The sequence below is a fragment of the Anser anser genome (genome assembly GCF_964211835.1).
Source record: "Anser anser genome assembly, chromosome: 6".
Classification (NCBI taxonomy): domain Eukaryota; kingdom Metazoa; phylum Chordata; class Aves; order Anseriformes; family Anatidae; genus Anser; species Anser anser.
In genome coordinates, this window is record NC_139726.1 from 20,381,450 (window position 1) to 20,401,440 (window position 19,991).

At 40.8% G+C, this 19,991-nt stretch overlaps 1 protein-coding gene across 6 annotated transcripts in view; it reads left to right on the forward strand.

Annotated features, from left to right (window-relative positions):
* The window catches only part of CERS6 (ceramide synthase 6), a 124,190-nt gene that overhangs the window by 37,579 nt on the left and 66,620 nt on the right, over window positions 1-19,991 (forward strand). For all 6 annotated transcript variants that reach the window (XM_083842409.1, XM_083842407.1, XM_083842408.1 and 3 more), the window contains exon 3: window positions 376-506. In XM_083842409.1, coding sequence (XP_083698535.1) covers window positions 376-506 — 131 coding nt within the window. The remainder of the gene's footprint in view (window positions 1-375; window positions 507-19,991) is intronic.

Genomic DNA, 19,991 nt, shown 5'->3' on the forward strand with positions numbered 1-19,991 from the left:
TGTGGCAGGCAGGGGAGCATTTGTAAGCCCCTCTGCTTGATAGATATGTCTTTTTACCTCTGCTTACCATTACTTTCCAAGTTTCATGCAAGGTTTCATCCAGTTACCCCTGTAAGTTTTTATCAGTAATAACCAATATGCAATATTGCAACATATGTCAACCTTCTTATATCAATAAGGTACTGTCGCTGTAAACATATTTTGATGTGGATGTGCCAGCAGAGATTTCTGTCATAGTTATTTTATTTCTGTGCATCCATTTGTCTGACAAGCAGCCTCTAAGCCATTGGGAGGTGGTTACAGCAGTTCTAAATTTAAAGTGGCGTTACCACAATTGGGAAGAGGAAATAATTTTTATCCTTCTCTGTTCTGTAGCATCCGGATGAGAAGAGGCTGGAGGGACTCTCCAAACAGCTGGACTGGGATGTACGCAGCATTCAGCGTTGGTTTCGACAAAGACGCAACCAGGAAAAGCCCAGTACTCTTACGAAGTTCTGCGAGAGCATGTAAGCAAACTGTCTTTACAGCAGAGTCTTTCTCCTTTCTCTATACAGCTTGACAGAGATCTGAAATGGAGCAGTAAAAATAAAAGCCAATTGGGTTGTTAAAGCCCTTCCTTGTTTTTCTCATCCTGGGCTTGATCCTTTTACTAGCAGGGCTTCTTGAGTGCACTTAATTCTGAGAAACTAAAGGCTCCTCCACTTTCTTTGGGCAGTTATTTTTCACCTGCAAGGGTTTACTTCTAAAGACTGCTTCCCAGAATGCAGCTGCTCTTCAAAACTGGTTATCTACACATAGGTCTTTTTTCTAATCAGACCCCATTGTTTCTAGTCTCTGAGTCAGATTTTCATGCTGGCTGGATTTAACACACTAATACGTAATCTGCGTTGAAAGAGCGTGAAAAACTAAATCTACTTAATATGTTTACATGTTTTTCTTAAAGGAGGAATGATAGATATTGAACTTACAACAAAACACGAAGAATACTAGTTTCTTTGAAAGACTTAAGACTCAGCCCTCCAGCACTGCTGTAATGTTGTTCCTTTGATGTGGAAGGTCATGCATTTAAGGCAAGTTTTACATGCTCCAAATCAAGAGGCTTGGCAAATAATGCCATAAACAAGCATCAGCTTTATCATACCCTGTGGTCAAGTAGTCATTTTAGTGCTGGCTTAAAACTAGTTATGCTTTTTGTTAGCTGGGAAAGAAGTGTTAAGTAGAAATGTCAGCACCAATAGAGGAAGCCTATTTAAATTACAAAGTAAAACTTATTTATTTTAAATCTATTTTTCTAAACCTTTTTTGGTTTCAAACAGTTTTACGTGATTTCATTAAAAATTTCAAGTAAAGAAATAAATAAAAAAAAAAAGTATATATATGTGTATGTGTGTATATATACATATTTTCTTCTTTGTGGCATACATTATGGCAAAAGTGTGTAGATAAGAGTTGTGAATGCAAATTGAAAGGTGAGATCAAGCTGTAATGAATGCCATTAACTTCCGCAAGCAGAATTAAGTTCCAGCTTCATTTAGAGAGGGCCATTGGGTGTTACTACAATATGTATACTTAACAGTAATGACAATACTCGTATCTCCAGAAGGAAGCGAGTTGGTGTGAAGAACAAGTGGGTAGTTCAGGTTCTCTCAGCTCACGGTTTGCAGAGAGTGCAGAAAGAGTTGCCTCTGCGGCTCCACAAGTACCGTTACTGTAGAACGTGCTGCTGTCTGCGGGTGTGCATTGCCCTGATAGTGTTTGCAGCACTGCAGCAGGTACCACCAGGTGTCCTGTCATGTGTGCTGGATGGAGTTGGTGGCAGGTAGTTGGAATAGCACCGGGAAGTCAGGGATACCCTTTTCTCCCCTCAGTATGGCTGTGAAACGGGTGTCTAGTTAAATCAGGGCAGTACATGTGGTGCAGTATCTTTGGAGCAAAGAAATACAAATCTGCTCAAGGTCAATAGCCTTTTCACAGATGTAGTTAATTGGGTGACATTTTGGATGAAGAATCCGTGTGTGGACAGCTGCTACAGAGCTCTAGGCTGCATGAAGCACGTGTTCCCGTAGCAGTCATGGGAACGGCCGCACTCCAAACCTGCAGTAACTCGTGCTCCAGGGGAATGGTCAGAAGCCCCGACAGAGAGCAAAACGTGCCCGTAAGTAGCCAGCAGGCATAACGTAAGCAACGCAACAGTGATCCCCACCCACACCTTCGTCTGTTGAGCTGCTGTTGTCCTTCCAGAGAAGACTTCAGTTTTGCTGGCATCTGAATTGATTGGCAAAGACTCGGAGAGAACAGTGACAGAACCCACAGCAAATGTGGAGCTGCCTAAGAAGAGCTCCAACTCTTTTTACAAGCAGACGGTTCAATTTACTGCTAGTAAAAGTGTTCCTTGGGCACAAAATGGCTTTTCCCATGTTGCACAGGAGAAGACAGACATGCATGAGGGGATGTAGACTGTTTCTTGACTGCCTTATCTTTCTTGCCAAATGGATATCTTGGTTACTATGTAAAGTAGAGGAGTTTCAAAAGGGCAAAGGATGACAGTGAAATTTGATGATAAATGCACTCAGCTGGCATGAATGACACCCAAGATCCAGACCCAGACAGGCTAAAACAGTAACTTTTTCACTAGATTTCTCTTATTTCTCTTGCCCCAGAATTTTCAATTTCTTTATCCCATTTTTTTCCCTCCAAGGTATTTCAGTTATGGTCCTAAACAGAGCAACTTCAAAATCTACACTTTTTTTTTCCTCAAAAAAAAATTGAATAATTCTTTTTTTTCTGGGTTTTATCAGATGTCCTGGGAATTAGCATGTGGTAGCTATATGAAGAAAAACATAGTAATAAAATACCTTGTCTGTAGGCACTGCCTGTGCAACAGTCTTGTCGTGAAAACAAATGACTTTGGAGTGACCTTAACCAGCAGTCACCTCAGTTTTGTCTCAACCTTCTCTTTCAAGTGAAGGTGCCATTTGGTTATTGGAGCTGTGGAATCTGCTGATAGTGAGACTTCAGTGGCATCACATACCTGCTTAAGATTTCAGATGTTATGGTGATATGTACCTATACAAAACATGAAATAGATGGTATCAGCAGGTGATGATTCATTATCCAGTATTATTCAGAAAGGCAGTAATAAATGGGGTGCAGAGGTTTATTTTACCAGCAAGTTGATGGGTTGTTTCTCAAGGATTTGATGATTCTGAAATGAAACTTGGAGTTAGCAGTAGGATGTTTGTAGTCACTGGAAGACACCCAACTTGTACAACTTAAGATTGTAATGCTCAGGTAGTAGCTGCAGGAGTGAGTCTGTGCATAACGTTTCTTTCTTGTTGGGAATATAGGCAGTTTTTCTGCTTTCTTCACTTGATAGATCCAAAGTGAATAAAGGAGAAGAACTGGCAAACTGTGTGCACAGTGGACTTTTCTACTGCTGTGCATTTCTGCTGCTTTTTATTCCTTTGTCTCTGTACTCATAGTGTAGCCTACCATCAAGAAAGAACAAGCTTTCTCCTTAACAAGAGGAGGGGAAGGACCTTGTACTCTGCTCTTTAAGCATGCAGCACATCAGAAAACACCAAGTGGATTACCTTGAATCTTTTCTAAAGCTTGTGTAATTTGTGTGTTATTCATGGAGAGTATCTGCAGTACTTTACAAGGCTAAAAGTTGTTTCTGCAGAGGACTATTGATCTACTTATAGGTGTGTGGCATAAATTGGGCCAAATGCTCTAAGGACTCGGCTGGAGCATAATTCTAGCACGAATATATTTAAGAAAAAAAAAAGAAGGAAAAAAGTCTGGCCATTAATGGAGAACAACTTCCCAAAAATGTCTTGAGGGAGAACGTTACATCTGAATATAGAAGAATGGGAATTCCAGGCATGGAATAAGCTCATGGAAAAAAGGCTTAGAGGTATGCTGGGGACAACTGGGAGAATGTAATGTCTGGAATACCTTGAATGGTAACTTTGGTGACTGCCAGGCAGAATGCAGGGCACACGAATATCTTTGTTAATATATCTGAAAGACAACACAGTGGTGATTTTCAAGTGACTTCCAGGTTCGTGGCCACTTCAGTCTGTTGTGCTGCTGCTGCTCACACTGCCAGTGCCTAGGCATGTCTGCTTTTCTCAAAGGCTAAATAGCATAGAAAGAACAAGCAGCCCATTCCCCTCCCTTGCTGTCTAGAGCTGCTTATTAGAGATATTTGCATGGTTTCCAAGGAGGAGCTGGCAGATAGATATGTCCAAGAGTGTTTTTTGAGTTTATGCAGCAGTCTGCGTGTGAAAACATGGAAATGTGCTGACTGACGAGCTAAAGATTTTCATTTATTTTTCTAAACGTATTTCTGTAGAGGAAGTTTGGATAATAAAGTATCTGTAAGTAGGGTGACTTTTAGTTTTGATGTAGGTGAAAAGAGAGTCTCAATCTCGCCTCCTAGACAGAACATACCCTTTTTCCAAGGAAGTGAAACTGTGCATTTTTTGCGAGGCGAAGACTGCTATATGTATCTATTTGTATACATGTTTATGTGTATAGAGAGATATATACATATAGAATATTTTTTCACTTGTGCACATTTGTGAAAATTTTATGGGCTGTTTTGCAACTTCTTGGCCTTATTCTCTTCTACAGAATTGCGCTAGAAAAATAACTATGCAGGGGAAAGAAATTGAGACAGCTGCTTGGTTGTTGAAATTCTGAATTGTGCTGATACAAATCTTAACAAAGCACATAAAGCACAGACTGATGAATTCTTTTCTGTGTAGCAGTAAAGCACTAGAAAACAAATAGGCGTCAAAAAACCTTCTAGCTCCGAATTTTGTGTAGCCTCAGGCCCACTTAAGTCAACTACAGAACACTGCTGAATACAGCGATCTTTGAGATGCAAGCAAGAAGAAGTGGTAAATGATATTATGGGTCCATTTAATTCAGAGTTGTCAATACAAATTTTCTGCTGCTTCAGTGCTACATGCAACAGAGAATTGACGAGTGTTTCACAACTAGAAAAGAGAGAAGTCTGGAAAGCAGTGCTGCTCCCCTGGGGTGAGTGGCTTCTAAGTGTGAATACAAAGCATACACCCAAAATGGGAAGGAATTAGGCCTCTATTATATGTGCTATCTAGCTTTTCATATTTGCAGGCATCTTAAGATGACTTGGAGTCCTTCTTTGGAGAAACCCAGAGTTTCTTCCTTGGAAGTTTCTCAGGTTGTTACCTGCTGCAGCAACTAGTAGAATTTGTAAATTGCCTGAATGTTTAGAATTCCTGTAGGAAGCAGTGCATTGGGTGGCCATGTGGACCAAATGCTACTACACTCACTGATTTCAGGTTTCTTTTATAATTTTTTTCTTATTATTATTGGTCACTGACCAATAGATAACTTGGATAGATAGGATTCAGCTATCATGAGCAGATGATTTGCTGCTGATGCATATGTATGTGACAACTCCTTATTCTCAATGTGCAGTGTTTGGATTGCATGCATGTGTATTTAAGGTGTACTTGGAGGTCTGATGGTGATTATGCGTCTCACATCTCTTGAGGTAGCCAGTCTCTGCAGCTATGTAGCCACTGAAGTCACTATCCAGTTACCAATATTAAAATCTGTTTCTTCTACGCTTACTGGGTGCACTGTCTACTCGAGTGAAATGGAAGCTCAAATCTGGGGTTGTGAGTAAAGGAGTTTGTAAGGACGGGACGAAGGATAACTCCACCTGAAAGCTGATATTTGAAGTTAGCCCAGAGATTAGACTTTTTGTTTTTTAAACCTGACTTTAAGGAGTAGAAGGGTTCTGTTAATTAACCATGATGTGACAGGACAGTGTGATAGTTGCTGTTTAATGGCATAGAGCTATCAAATCTCCTTTGCATTCCTCTGCGGGTTTCCATGGGGCAGGAGTGGCTGTTCCTCCATGCTGTCATGGATGTGGGGCAGAACATTTCCACTGCTGTCCTGGTCTGTTCAGGAGATCCAAAGCACCGGTAGCTCGACAAGCTGCTTGGTGGAAATTGCATGTCTATGTAGTATGTTGACAAAAAGGCAGAGATTTTTTCATGCTATCCTGGATTATTACTATTTCTAACTGGGCAGATACATAGTTCTGCTGCTCCCTCTCCTTCTAACTTCCAGCAGTGAGCTGTGTGCTGCAGGCAGGTGTTCCTGCTACAGGTGGTACTTCTGGTAGATGATTATAGGACAGCAGTTTGGCCCGAAAGAGAAAGCATTGAGGAAAATCCAAAGTTTCTGGAACGTTTTGTGAAGTGGCAGCAGGAAACTCTGCAATGAGCCATAGTACTAGAAGGCACTAATTAATACAGTTTCTTCTTTCTGGGCCACTTTGTGCTGAAGCAGTTAATAGAACTGTTAAACGTTTATACAAGTGAAGAGTTGAGTCATTTGCATATTTTTATTGCTGATCCTTAACTTTTTGACTTCTTTTCAGTATTTCATAGAGATTTCTGTGACCCTGATGGAAATATCCATCAGCCTTTCACAAAGACTGTTACGATACTGGAGCAACTACTTTGTATTTCTGGTAGTGGTGTCAAAATAATTGTGTGATGTCTGTACATCTCTCTTAATGCAGTTGATTTATTTATTTATTTATTTCCTATGGCCGTACAACAAAGGGAATTGAGCAGGAGGGGTAAGAGGAGGATTATTCCTTCAAGCACAGTATCTGGGCTTATAGCCCAAAGAAGTGACTGTTTTGTCTCAGGTAAAGCAACAAGGTCGTTTCTCCAAAGCTGCTAACTCAGAATGCCAACCTGTTAAAACAGTGCTGTAAAGGGAGAGCGAGGGAAACTGTCATTGTTTCTGAGCTTCTGTGAATGACCCAGTTGCACTGAGAGTTAATGTCAAGCTAAAAAGTTGCCCAAGCTAGCTTCTTTTAACCTACATGAGTATCAAGTCTAGGCAAGGCAGTGTGAACACAGATTTTTCTTTCTATCAATTTACCAAAGTGTAGCACTTCACAAATTAAATTTTGAGGCATCCTACTTTATTCTGAAGAAGCTTTTCAGTGTTACTGTTTACTGCTGCTGTCTGTACGCTCTAATTGTGCCAACCTTATTACATCAAAAGGAGAGAGAAGGAACTGCTACATGATCTGTCCTTGTAAAAGAATATGCCCTTTTTCAAATGAGTAATCTGAGAGATCCCTATAATTTAGCGTAAATCAATGTTTTGTTTGTTTTGGTTTTGTCTTTGTGGTGTGATTTTTTTTTTTATTTTTATTTTATCCCCCAGTCCACAGTTGTGATTTTTCCATGTGGCATCCTTATTGTTTTGTACTAGTTACCCTTGACAAACCATTAAAGATTGTGTCTGACAGTCTTCAGAAATAAAAAGCACTTTAATAGTGTTTTCTGAAGGTCTCTCGATATATATATTTTAATTATTTTTTCCTTTAATGAATATCATGTAACTAAGTAGTGTAGAGCTTCATATATGGGAACTTCATGTCAATTACTCCTGATAGCTTGTATGCCATAAAGCTGCTGGTAAAGGTAAATTGGTACCTCTTAAATAGCCATAAAATGCCATTGAAGCAAGAAGGGTGTTCTCATTTGTTGTGTTTGTTTGTTTGTTGTTTTTTTTAACTGGTAGAAGAAGGGAGTAAGAAACATGCTGTGCGATGTCTATTGTAAAAATGCTGGAGAAAGAAGAATTAATTAATACCAATAATCCATTTTTGTTTTTATCAAACGTGTGATTTTCATCTAATATAGTTTTTGTGATGTGTCTTTCTAAAAATACCAACTTGAAAGTCTCAGGTCTCAGTTACTTTTTTTTAATTATCTTTGCCTTTGCAATAGAAACAAAACTGAAAAACCAGGGTGCACCTTCACTGTCATGCTCTTGCCCAGGGGTCTTATCTCCAATGGTCTGCACTTTGTGAACACTGGTGTACTGCTGGACTCACTTTCTGTAGTGATGCTGCTACCTCCTGCCAAAAGGGAATGCAGGCACTGCTGAAAGGATAATTCATTGGAAAGATAATTCTCTCCAGGCTTTGCTCTAGACAGATGATATGTATATAAAACTTGCCAAATCTGACTCTTCCAGCTGGGATAGTCTTGTTATCCAGGCAGGGCTAGTGCCTCCGCATTGTGCCATAGGGCATGCAGCACATGCTTAGTGTCAGGCTATAAAAGCACTATTCTGGCAAGATGCAATACGTCAGTCTCACTATCTGTGAAACTGTGATCCTTCTTGCAGGGGAGAAATAGCAGAAAAACAAAAGCCCAAACCCACAACCCCCACACTTTGGAGCTATATTTCCTATCAATGTAAAGGAAATCCTGGGCACATGCTATCCAGTGTTCAAGCTCAGAGCACTGTGGATGTGAACCACTCCAAGCTAGTTGGTCTTCTGCAACCATGAACTCTGTAAAATGTCTGTGAAAGGATTCATACATCAGATGATGTGGATTTAATGTTGGTTCTAGTGTTAGCAGCAAAGGCTAACTCTGATAATACTCAAGAAAAGTTGTCTTTGAAGGGAATATAATTACTGTTGCTGAATCCTAAAGAGATGGGTTGCCTGTCACCATTCCCCAGTGTACTGCTAGACTGGTGTGAGCAGACCAAACTGTTCCACTGATGTGTTTAATTAAAATTTTCATTAGTTGTAGCATGAAAGTATTGTGCTTTGCAGATGCAAATAGGACAGTGACTGCATAGATACTAAAAGGATTGTGCAGGAGATCAGAGACAATAGAAGAAGTGCGAGGGTTGCCTTAGTAAAAGATAAAAACATACAGAAATGATGATTTGCACAAAGAAAAAAACCAGCAACTACCTATCACACAGTGGAAGAACCAGGCGATACTTAATCAAGAAAGAGAAGAAGCATGTACAAAACTGAATAGTGAAAACAGTTTTTCACACCCTGAGTAATTAAACAGGATTTCATGTTTCTTTCATGGTGTTCATTGCTCTCCTGAGGCAGTAAGTCAGCAGTAATTTGTAATTAAAGAGATGGCTGTATTTACTTCGGGAACCAGAATATTCAGTATTGTGCTGATAAATAAATTGTAGCCATAGTTTACATCAAAATCAGTTGTGAAGACTAATCTTTTTTTAACCACAGAGTATCATGCATGCTAAAACTGGAGTGTGGAGGTAAGGGAGAGAAGAACCCTGAAAGCAAACTGTGTTGTCCAAACAAAGGGCATAGCAAGGAGTACAAGCTGAGGTGTTGGCAGAGTCAGATTTGTGAGGCAAGTGGGTGAGGGAGGACACATGCTTTCAGTGAGATGTGGAGGGAGTTGGAGTCCATGAAATTGTTCTGGAACAGGGAAAACATGACCTTCACTGGGTGCAGGAAGGGTTTATTATAACTGCAGGTAGCAGGGAAGTTGAGATGAGTCATGGTTGCCAAAAAGGAGACTCTCATTGAAGTCATCTAGCAAGAGGCAACTACAGTGTAGAGAGAAGTAAAGACAGTCTTGCAATTGTGATCTATAGTTAGTATGTAAAGTACTGCTATTTTATCTGTAAGATTTACATCTGGATGATGGGATTGATACAGTCAAGGAAATGTGTTTCTCTTGGTGTTGTATCTAATAGCATCACAGAGAACGAACAGAGAACTTGAATACAAGGTCTTAATATGAGATAAAAGAGAATGGGGCAATTATGCTCAGTTTCATGTGTTAGCAAAACTATTGGTGCAAAAAGGCATAGAGTCATGTATGGCTATAAAAAGGTACGAGAAAAATCCTGCTCCATATTACATCAGTGTGAGATGTTGCTCCTTGAGAATAACACTAAATAGCTCTGTACGTTACTGACTCATTTGTCTGGTAGCAGGGTACGCTGAGGGGAATTTGTTTCCCTAAGCCACGTTTGAAGCCTATGCGGAAGGGTATTGATGAAGCCTTTTCGTTTAGTGTAAATATTCTTTTTCATAAGATGTGATCCAGAGCTGGTTCACTGATGGCTTCCCTATCAGAGGGAGAGAGGCTAAGACAATACTTGTTGCCTTGAGTTACATAAAATGTAGTAATTTTTAGCCTGAGGCCTGTGGTCGTTTTACCCTGACGGGCAGCTGAACTCCACCACAACTGCCCTCTCAGTCTCCCTCCTTGAGGGAGAAGGGGGAGAAAATACAATGAGAAAGGGTGTAAGGCTTGAGATAAGGACAGGGAGATTGCTCAGCAATTACCGTCATGGGCAAAACAGGTTCAACATAGGGAGAGCTATATATTGCCTGTAACAAACGGGCTATAGCAGCGAGAAACTGAAAGCAAACTGGAAGCCTGTTCCTCCATGGGCCTCTCCACAGGCCGCAGGGGAACTTCTGCTCTGGTGCCTGGAGCACCTCCTGCCCTCCTTCTGAACTGACCTTGAGGTCTGCAGGGCTGTCTCCTATCTTCTCACTCTATCCCAGCTGCTGTTGCCCAGCAGTTTTTTCCCTTTCTTAAATCTGCTCTCACAGGGGCACAACTAGTATTGCTCACTTGCTCAGCTCTGGCCAGCAGCGGGTCCCTTCTGGGGCCAGCTGGAGCTGGCTCTGCTCTGACATGGGGCAGCTGCTGGGCTTTTCTCACAGAGGCCACCCCTGCAGCCCCCCTGCTATCAAAACCTTGCCACATAAACCCAATACAAGGTCCTGAATACATGAATAATTCAATGGCTGCCAAAACAAGCAGTCGTGATTTTAAAGTCATGAGTACACTGTGCGGCCACTGAGAGCAATTTTAATCCTGCCCTAACACTTGCTCTCTGATGAATCAGGACTGAATATTGTGCCTGCGCCTCCTCTCCAATGCACAGCTTGCTCAGCACTCGCGCTTCCAGATGCCCAGGCTGGGCGTCACAGCCGGCAGTTACGTGATTTACAGTGGGTTTATGCCTCCAGCTTTGCCTCTGGGAGCATCTGTATTCTCAGGCTTTGGACTATTCACACTTATTTGCTGGCCAGGCTGGCCTGAGTAGCTAAATTATATATTATTTTGTGGTTTTGTTGTGTGCTTTTGTGCTGATGCTTTCTCTCAGTGGCTTGCAGTGTAGTTGTACAGGCTGGCTCCAACTGTCATTTAGCAGCACAGGCTATCGCTGCTGCTCTCATAAGCTGTAAAGGTCCCCTTCCTGACCTGTGTCCTTGCCTGCCCATCGCCTGCACTGCACCAGGCTTGGCTGCACAGTGAGCTCATGGGGGTTAAATGGCACCCTGCATAAAAACATAGCATGCTTCTCAGACAGATTTTCCTCATGGGGGTCATGAGGTACTAATGTAAACATGCTGGGGTGTCTTTTTTTGTGGTAGAGAGGGATACACATGCACCTGAGCACAGAAGGGAAGATGTGGAGGCACCGTGGCAGTACTTGCATCAAATGGGAAAGCTTGGGTTTTGGTGCAGAGGAGGAGGGAGAAGGGGTGTTGCTGCAGTCACTGGCCCCTTCTGGCACAGCCAGGCAGGAGGACATGGTGTGGTGGTGGAGCAGGACAGGGTATGCCATGGGTGCTGCAAGTGCATCTCTCCCTGCTGTCAGCTGTTTATAAGTGCTTAGATTAACAGTGGCTAAGAGAATGAATGCATTTCTGTTGAATAGCTGTTCCTTTGAGTATGTTTACATCCTCTATCTAATCCTTCTATCCTTATTTCTCAATTTTGAATAGAAGAATACTGGGTCTGCATGTCTCTGCACTTGTTGCCTTATCCCACTGCATGAGAAAGCTGAACTGGTGGGTGAAGGGGAAGGTGGGGGTAGACTTCTTGTTACTCCCTAGCCTGCTGCTTAGGCTTCAGTTACTTCAGGACTCTATGGAGCAGACCCTAGAATTGGGCAATGTTGGCAGTTTCTCTCATGATTCCTTTCCTACTGTATCTGCCATGCTCGTGTGAATATGATCTTTGATTTCCCTTTATAAGCTGGGTCTTGTGGCATCTCTGTGCCCAGACACTGGTTAGGTGTCGGGAATCATCAGACCCTTTCCCTTGCTGTTCTGCTGGAGCAAGCAGGTGAAGATGACCATGCCGGGTTGTCGGATTATGCTCACTGTATTTCTAGACTGTGCTGTAAGCACTTTTCATTTTGCATCTTATGAAGTTCCCCTCTTCCCTCAAATTGGATTACTTAAAACTTTGAATTCCCTACTTTTACTGCCTTCTGTGACACATTATTTAATAAAATTAATAAATTTACATTAACTCATATGCTAGCCCTCCAAAGATACCATCACTTAACATTATCACTGCACGTTAAGCAAGGTTATAACAAATTAACTAGATTTCTTTTCTCTTGTGGTTTGTGTGTTATCATCATTATTTTATGTTATGGAAATTAAATAAATCTTACTAAAGTTCTAGTTAATGTGTATACTAGTTCAAAATCACAACTTCAGTATGGTAATTAAAGACAACTAGAGGCAAACTGCGCAGACTGCAGTAGCTGCTTGTTTCTTATGTTCTGTGTGCCTTAAATTGTCCGTCTCTTGATGGTGGATGAGGCTGCCTCTTTAGTCAGTGTCAGCTTTAAATGAAGTTGTCAAACGTCTCAGATAGTGGCTTGAAAGTGAAAGAACGCCTAGACAGACCCGGGATTTTTCAGAGGAGCCACAAGGGAAGTACTGGCTGAATCTGGGATGCTGTAGACTTCAAGACTGCTTCTTATGCTTAGTAGATCAGATGAGAATCACAGGGCTTAAAAACTGATTCTTGATGATTTGGGGAGGATCTTTTGAGAATTCAGTACCAGGATTTCTGACAGTTTGTCTCTCTTGTTCCATTTGAAGCTTTGGACTTCTTTTTCCTCATCATTTGTTAGTGTGCTTGTCCGTGATACTGATCTCCCCTAAGTGGTAGTTTTCAGGTACTGATATCTCCAGTTCCTAAATTACTGTCACCTCTGATTTTTTTTCTTGACTTGTGAGTTGGAACATAGACTGGATTTAAAAATATATTTTATTACTTCTAGACTTTGAAGGCTTTTTATTTCTCTGAAATGTAATTTTCAATAATAAAACCGTTATTGCCAAAGTAGCATAGCAAATAGTGTAAAATAGTTATTATCTATTAAGTGAAGTTCTTATTCACTTCTCATATCCATAATGGTGCTCGTCAGTTCTTTATTTAATCTGTGATATTGCCTTTAAAAGTATAACAGGTGTGTGGAAGGGAGGAAGACAGCAAAAACACTTACCTTCTTCCCTCCCTTTCAGAGCATTCTTCTCTTTTCATTACTTTCATCCTGTAGGTTTGGTGTTTGTTTCCATTCTATGTCTTAGTGATTACTTAATGATTACTGTGCAATATTTGCTTTATACTTTGTTCCTCCATATTGCTTTCTCTATTCTTAGAAAGTTATACTTCTTTTCTGTCTCCAGGATGTTCTCTTTTTTCTTTTTTTCTACCAGTCCAAACTATGCTTTAGTTTGACCTTTTACATATTCGCAGTATAAAAATGGCATGACCAATATTAGCTTAGGCAGCAGTAACTTTATGAAACACATTAAAACAAGTATTTATTCATGGAGAGAGATTGTCAGTTTCAGAATAAATCCTCCATTCTCATGTGGATGCAAATCTTTGCTTTATGAGTAAATGCAGATATCCACCAGATAACCATCCAGAATAAGAGTCTTACTTTTATTTGCATTTAATAAAAAAGACAATTCAGGTACTGCTTTTACTCAATTTATGCTGTCTTTAGACTTGTTAGCTGTTCTGCATGTATAGAACTAGTAAATGTTATTTGCCAGCTTTTCACTGAATCCACACAGATTTGGCCCAGCTGGAGCTCCCCAGGGATGCCTTTTGTAGCAAGTTCTTCTCTTCCACAGGAGATTACGAATTGCACAGACTTAGTAGACCAAACATACTCGGTATCTTTTCCTATTTCAGTCTCTACCACTAAACAGAAATTTGAGTATGATTTACCTGTTCTCTATGGGTTGCTAGTCACGATCAACACTTATCAAAATACCTTGCACTCTGAAGGGTAGTGGCAGTAAGTTTTGATTTTATATGCAGCAGTCAGTGAATTGGCATGCAAGTCCTTACTCCTCTGTTCTCCTTCTTATTTAAGTTGTCACACGGTTTTCTGCTGCATTTGATTACCTTTCATTTTGTAGATACATGGACTATGTGCATCTGTTCACAGAGATGCAATTACAGAGGAGAATTAGCTTCCACAATGTTTAATATTTTTTCCTTACAGGCATTTAACTGCATTGCTTTCTGTGTTAGCAAGTTGTCTGATAAAGTACTTTCATGCTCTTTGGAGGAAGCTGAACTGATTATTTGTTTAAAATGTAAATAGTTTGTAAGCTAGTGTTGCAACTTACGATATACAGTTCTCTTTTTTTCCCCCTCCATTTTCTTTACTGAAAGCTCTAAACTGACCTGGGTCAAAATAATGCCTGCTTAATGCTGCACTTGTATGGCTGTCAATCAAAATGCATTTATGGAAAGATTTCCCTTGTATCTACATGGAAATAAATTTTTGACTTGGCAGAATATTTTGTATGCCTATATACTTGTAATATATGGGCATAACATCTGTTTATATCCAGAACTGTAAGGTAGGTGACACAGGAGTACTGCTCACCACAAAAAAGGCAAGCAGTGGCCTTTGACTGAGAGGATACTGGCAGTGGCCTCAGCAAGAAGATGCACACAGTGCAGGTAGAGGTGAGAAACATCAAGAAGATCAGTACCAGTAATGGTCCAGCACTTGTTTTAGTGGGTTAAGAACTAATCTGAAGCAAATGATGTAATGCTGGAGGAAAGTAACTTTCAGCGTGAGAAAAAAAATGGAAACAGCTAGTATAATGTGGTCTAAAATGATAATTACCTGTCACAAAAGTTGTCTTATGGATATATGATGGTCATCATGGCTCAGACGGCATTACTAGGCAAAAAGCACAGAATCATCCAGGTTGGAAAAGCAAATGCAGTTTGGAAGTTTTTAAGTTTTTGTTACTCTAAAACTGAAAAAGAGGGGGACAGTGTCTGTTGTGATTGCCACAGGGAAAGTGAAGGGCTGTGTTTGAAAACGTAGGTGACTTGTGAGATTACCAGTAAGGACAGAGAGTAGAAGTCCAGGATGGAAAGACCTTGGGTCTGATTTCTCTCAAAGTCTCCTGTCAGCTGTGTGCTCTGAACGTCACTGATGAGGAAAGCAGTTCTGTCAGTCAGAGCACAGGGGAGAGTGCATGGCAGCAATGTCTGTTTTCTATGTGTTCTTCCCATGAGCTTTCCAGATGATAGAAGGGCAAGATTTGGCAGTGCTAACGGATCTCTGAGGTCTTATCAGAGCTTTATTTCATGTTGTTCTCTCCTGGATGCCTTGGGGGCGGTTACATAACCACAAAACAGAAGATATGTAACCTAAAAGAATTACCAAAACACCTACTGCATTGTGCATCTATTGTGGTCTAATTATATAAACATGCTCTATAATTTATAAAACTGCATCACTGTGTTTCCTTTCCTTTTTTTTTCCTGCACTACTAAATTTTGTTCTTAAGACTTTTAGAGCTACATTTTGAGCATACAGATTTAGGACAGGGATGGTCTCAAGTGGCACTGTAACATTAAATATTAAATAGCTGTTTCAAACTGCAGCCAAGAGAAAAATCAGATGCCGGCCAAATCTTAAGCTATAAAATTGCAGAGGAAAGTAATGAAAATTTCTCAATTCGTCATACCTGCTGTTTTGCACATCGTAAGGAACTGTCTATAACTGTTTCCTTCCTCAGATAACTTAACCGTAGTGCTTACCTTATGCTTCATTGCTCCAGTACAGCTCAACAGCACTACCATGCCAAGAAGGGCAAGAAGAAGACTTTTATTTATTTTTAAATTAACACTATATAATTCTTGTTGCATCTGTCAGGCTGTTAAAAATGCAGCAAATTATCATTGAAGAAATCATGGGGGGTAGAATATTGGAACAGCTGGTCTATTACCATTAAACATACCGTCACAGAGCTTTCTATAAGCATGGATTTTGTGGAAGCTACAAACTGAAGCAGTGTTCTACTTCTTCCTGGTTTCTGAACCGATGGGAAGTACTCCATGAGGCTGTCCTATGTACTAATTGTGTTTCTGATACGCTTTGTGTTGGGTTTTGTGTATATGTTTGTTGTGATCTGAAGTACATGCAGACAGGATTTAATAAAGCTGTCAATTTATTTTAAATAACTTTAGTAGATGAAGGAAATTGAGATTGGAACTAGGAATAGAAGTTCTTCAGGAGATATCTCTGAAAACTTGAATGTGAAAACATGTGCCCATGCGTACCAGGCAGAATGCTCAGAGCGTGCCACAAGGGTTATCAGCCTCCTTCACCTGCTGTATTTTGCCTTCTGTGTGGAAGGAAGCTGGGACTCTGATTTTCTAAATTCTTTGAAAAGATGATGTCTCAAATGAAGGTGGCAATTCACTGCATTATTTTTGTAGATAGTGACATAGGCTGTGAAGTGTTAGTAACCATCCAACACAGTTCCCTAACGGGTCTGCAGGATACCAGTGCTTATTGCTAGTATGTGTTAGGGCTTTGATCGAGGAAGGCCAAAAAAAAAATAATATTGCCCAAAGTAGAGTGACATACAGTACCGGTTGAATTGTCACATGAAAATGGTTTTCAGAGCTGGAAAGCCAGTTGAATTGATTACTGACAATCTGAAGAGCCTATGGCTAATTGCTAAATATGACAGGGGTTTTAGCACCGCCTAATGTTAACCATTTGAAGCGTGACATTCTTATGTTACTGTCTGCAGCCCTAACAGCAGCAAAACAGTGGCAGAAGTGTCTTTGTAAGTAACAGCTACAAATCTGGGGGCGGGGGAGGAGGTGTGAGGGGTTGTTTAATCTGCAGTTGGCAATGTAAGGTCTTTTTCCTGGGAGAGCAGCCATGCTGAGCTCGCTCCGCTAGACAGCAGGTCATTGGGTAGATGAACCTGATGTGTTGGGCTCTGCAAAATGTGTGTGGGGGAGAGTTGTTTTAGTTCATTGCTGTAACAATTGACTTTTATTAGGTAAAGTTCAATCTCACTTTTTGGAGTGAATTTTTAAGGACACAATTCAGCAGGATGTTAAAGGGAACCTCGTCAGAAGTATGCCTGGAGTCTGCAAAGTGCTTAGTTAGATGTGCACTGAAATAGTTTTTGCTGAATTGAGCATGATTGGATATACCAGATTAATTGGCAGATGCTCTTCAACTTTTCCATCTCCTTAGCATTCTGTATCATGCTGAAGCATCTTTAAAATTTTATTAGTGGCTCAAAGTTAAAAGGGTTGAGAGGTTTTGAAACTGTCTGTACTTTGGATCAGGAATGCACTTATGTGTTGAACAAGAGCAGTCAGATCTGTTGCTGTACTCTCCAGGTGCTTCAGAGCATCTGTTTTAAGACTACATTTGAAAAGAAAAAAAAAATCTTACTATGCTTTACCGTGACTCTTTGTTGCAGTGTGTCACATCCATTTTTGAAACATAACAACAGCCCTGATAAGCACAGCCCAACCTGAAAGGATTACCCTAAAGGCTCGTACGTAGACTTGATCTCGCTCATGTTGGGCTCAAGCAGACCAGACACAAGCCTGGTTCAGTCAGGAGGTCTTGTAGGCATGTTAGTGCAGGACTGAAGTAAACCTTATTTTGAGCAGACAGATCAAGTCTTCCAGAACATTGGCTCCTTGTATGCTTTCATCTGGGTTTGCTGGATTTAAATTAACCTAAGAAGCCTTTCAGGCAATACAAATTGAGTGTATTTGGGTCATTCAGAATTCGTGTCTCTGCACAACTGACTGGAGGGGTGTTTCACATCTGAGGGACAGAGCAAATTCTCACAAAACAGAGCGGCTTCAGCTGTCCTCTTCTTTCAGTTAAATGTGAATTGATGCAGCAGTCACCCGGAATGGGGTGCTTCACCTAGTGGCCTCCATTGTGTTGTGTAAATGGGCCGGAGAATATTGCTGGGGAGGAAGGGGAACAAGAGGTATCTTAATACAAACCTTGTGCTGCTTTTCCTAGTCAGTTGGTCTCTGCTGTTGCTGCTGTAGAACAGTTTGTTACTTTCCCTGTTGTAGAGAAATAGCTATGACCCTAACAACAACCATCCCCAGTGGCCTGGAGAGCTAAAGCTTGAGCTGTGGATGCCTCAGGACTTCTGAGAGTTATCAGAAAGGGTCCTAAAGAGGGTTTATGCTACTGACCAGAGATTTTCCCCTACCTGCAATCTGTGATTAATTGGACTGTGGCTAGGCTAAGGGCTTTTTCCAACCTTGAGTGTTGGCATTATTACTTAGGATAAATTAAAGACCTCTCTTAATCAGCTACCATTTTGTGAATTCAGTTGGGAATGAGACTTGTTAATCTCACACTAAAGAAAGATGTCATTTTCTTCTATAGTATGCTGTGCATAGAGAATATTTTGCCTAAGTTCCCAAAATACTACAGTGTTTTGGACACTCAGATGTATTGCCATGTGGACATGATTCCTGCTCCTAACTGTTTCCCTCCACTGTATCATCTCTTCATCAGTAGACTGCACTGAGACCAAAATGGAGGGATAAAGAGAGAGATACTGTAGACTGCAAATTATAGATTTAGATAGAGTACTTCATGGAAAAGAATTGAATTTGGAGTTGAACCTTGTCCATTCAACCTTGGACAAATCTTCTTTGCATGAGATATATTTATCTTTTATTTCCTGGACTTGTCTGTATGAGTTTTGAGAGATTTGTACAGCTTCATGACACAGTTCCAGTCCCTTTCTTCTTGTCCTTCCTCCCAAGTCATAGAGGTGTGGTTTTTTTGCTACATAAAATGGCTTCACAAGGAGAGATGGTCCTACATATGACAGCTTTGGGGCTAACAACCCATCAGGGGCATGCAAGATGTGACAAGAGAAAACCGAACCTAACTTTTCCAAAGTCTGGCAGATGTTCTTACTATTGGGCTACTGAGCAAAAGGAGAGGTTGGGGGGAGTGAGGACTGCTCATATGCTAATAAAATATCTGCATAGTTTTAGATTATTGGCTCTCTGCGCCAAGGTAGGAAAGTAGGCAGAGGAACGTGTGATAATTCAATTCCTGGTGTGTTTCAGAGGCAGAGTGATCTGTGTGTGATCTTGTACAAAGAATTAGTGATATATCTACAGTTAAATTCCTGATAGTGCACAGCCGACAGCTCCAGATACGTTCTTATCTTTTCTGACTCTATAGCTGAAGCTGATGGAAATAACATCCCTCATTTCTGTCCATTTGTTGTATGTATATGTCTTTAGACTATTATGCTTCATTACTGTCACTCACTCTGTAAATGGCCTTAAATACTGATTTAATTTAATGTAGATTTTATAGATCTCAATATATGTTAATTTGTAGATAACAAGGATCTAGTTTTTTGGTTTAAAAAGACAATTATAAGTGAAATATATCCAGTTGCTAAGACCATTGGTGTTAGCACAATAAGTAGTAGTTAATGTGCAACATTTACTAAAGTGTTGAACATAGTTACTTAGCTAGTTAGACCAGATATATTCACTTAGTGTATAATAAGAAACGTTTTAATAACGTAAAATTAATTTTCTCCCAGACCTTCTTGTACTCTCCTGTGGTTTAACCCAACAGGCAGCTAAGCACCACACAGCTGTTTTGTTCACTCCCCCCACAGTGGGATGGGATAGGGCATTGGGAGAAAATTTGTGGGCTGAGATACAGATAGTTTAACAGGAAAGAAAAGAGAGAGGGTGAAAAAAATTACACAAAACAAATGGTGCACAATGCGATTACTCACCTCTAGCCAACCAACACACATCCCAGAGCAACAGCAGCCCCACCAGCCAACTCCCCCCAGTTTTACTGTTCAGCACGATGCTACAGGGTGTGGGACATCCCTTTGGCCAGTCTGGGCCACCTGTCCTGGATGTCTCCCCTCCCAGCTCCTGGGGCACCCCCAGCCCTCTCGCTGGCAGGGCACCATGAGAAGCTGAGTCCTTGGCTCTGTGTGAGCACTGCTCTGCGAC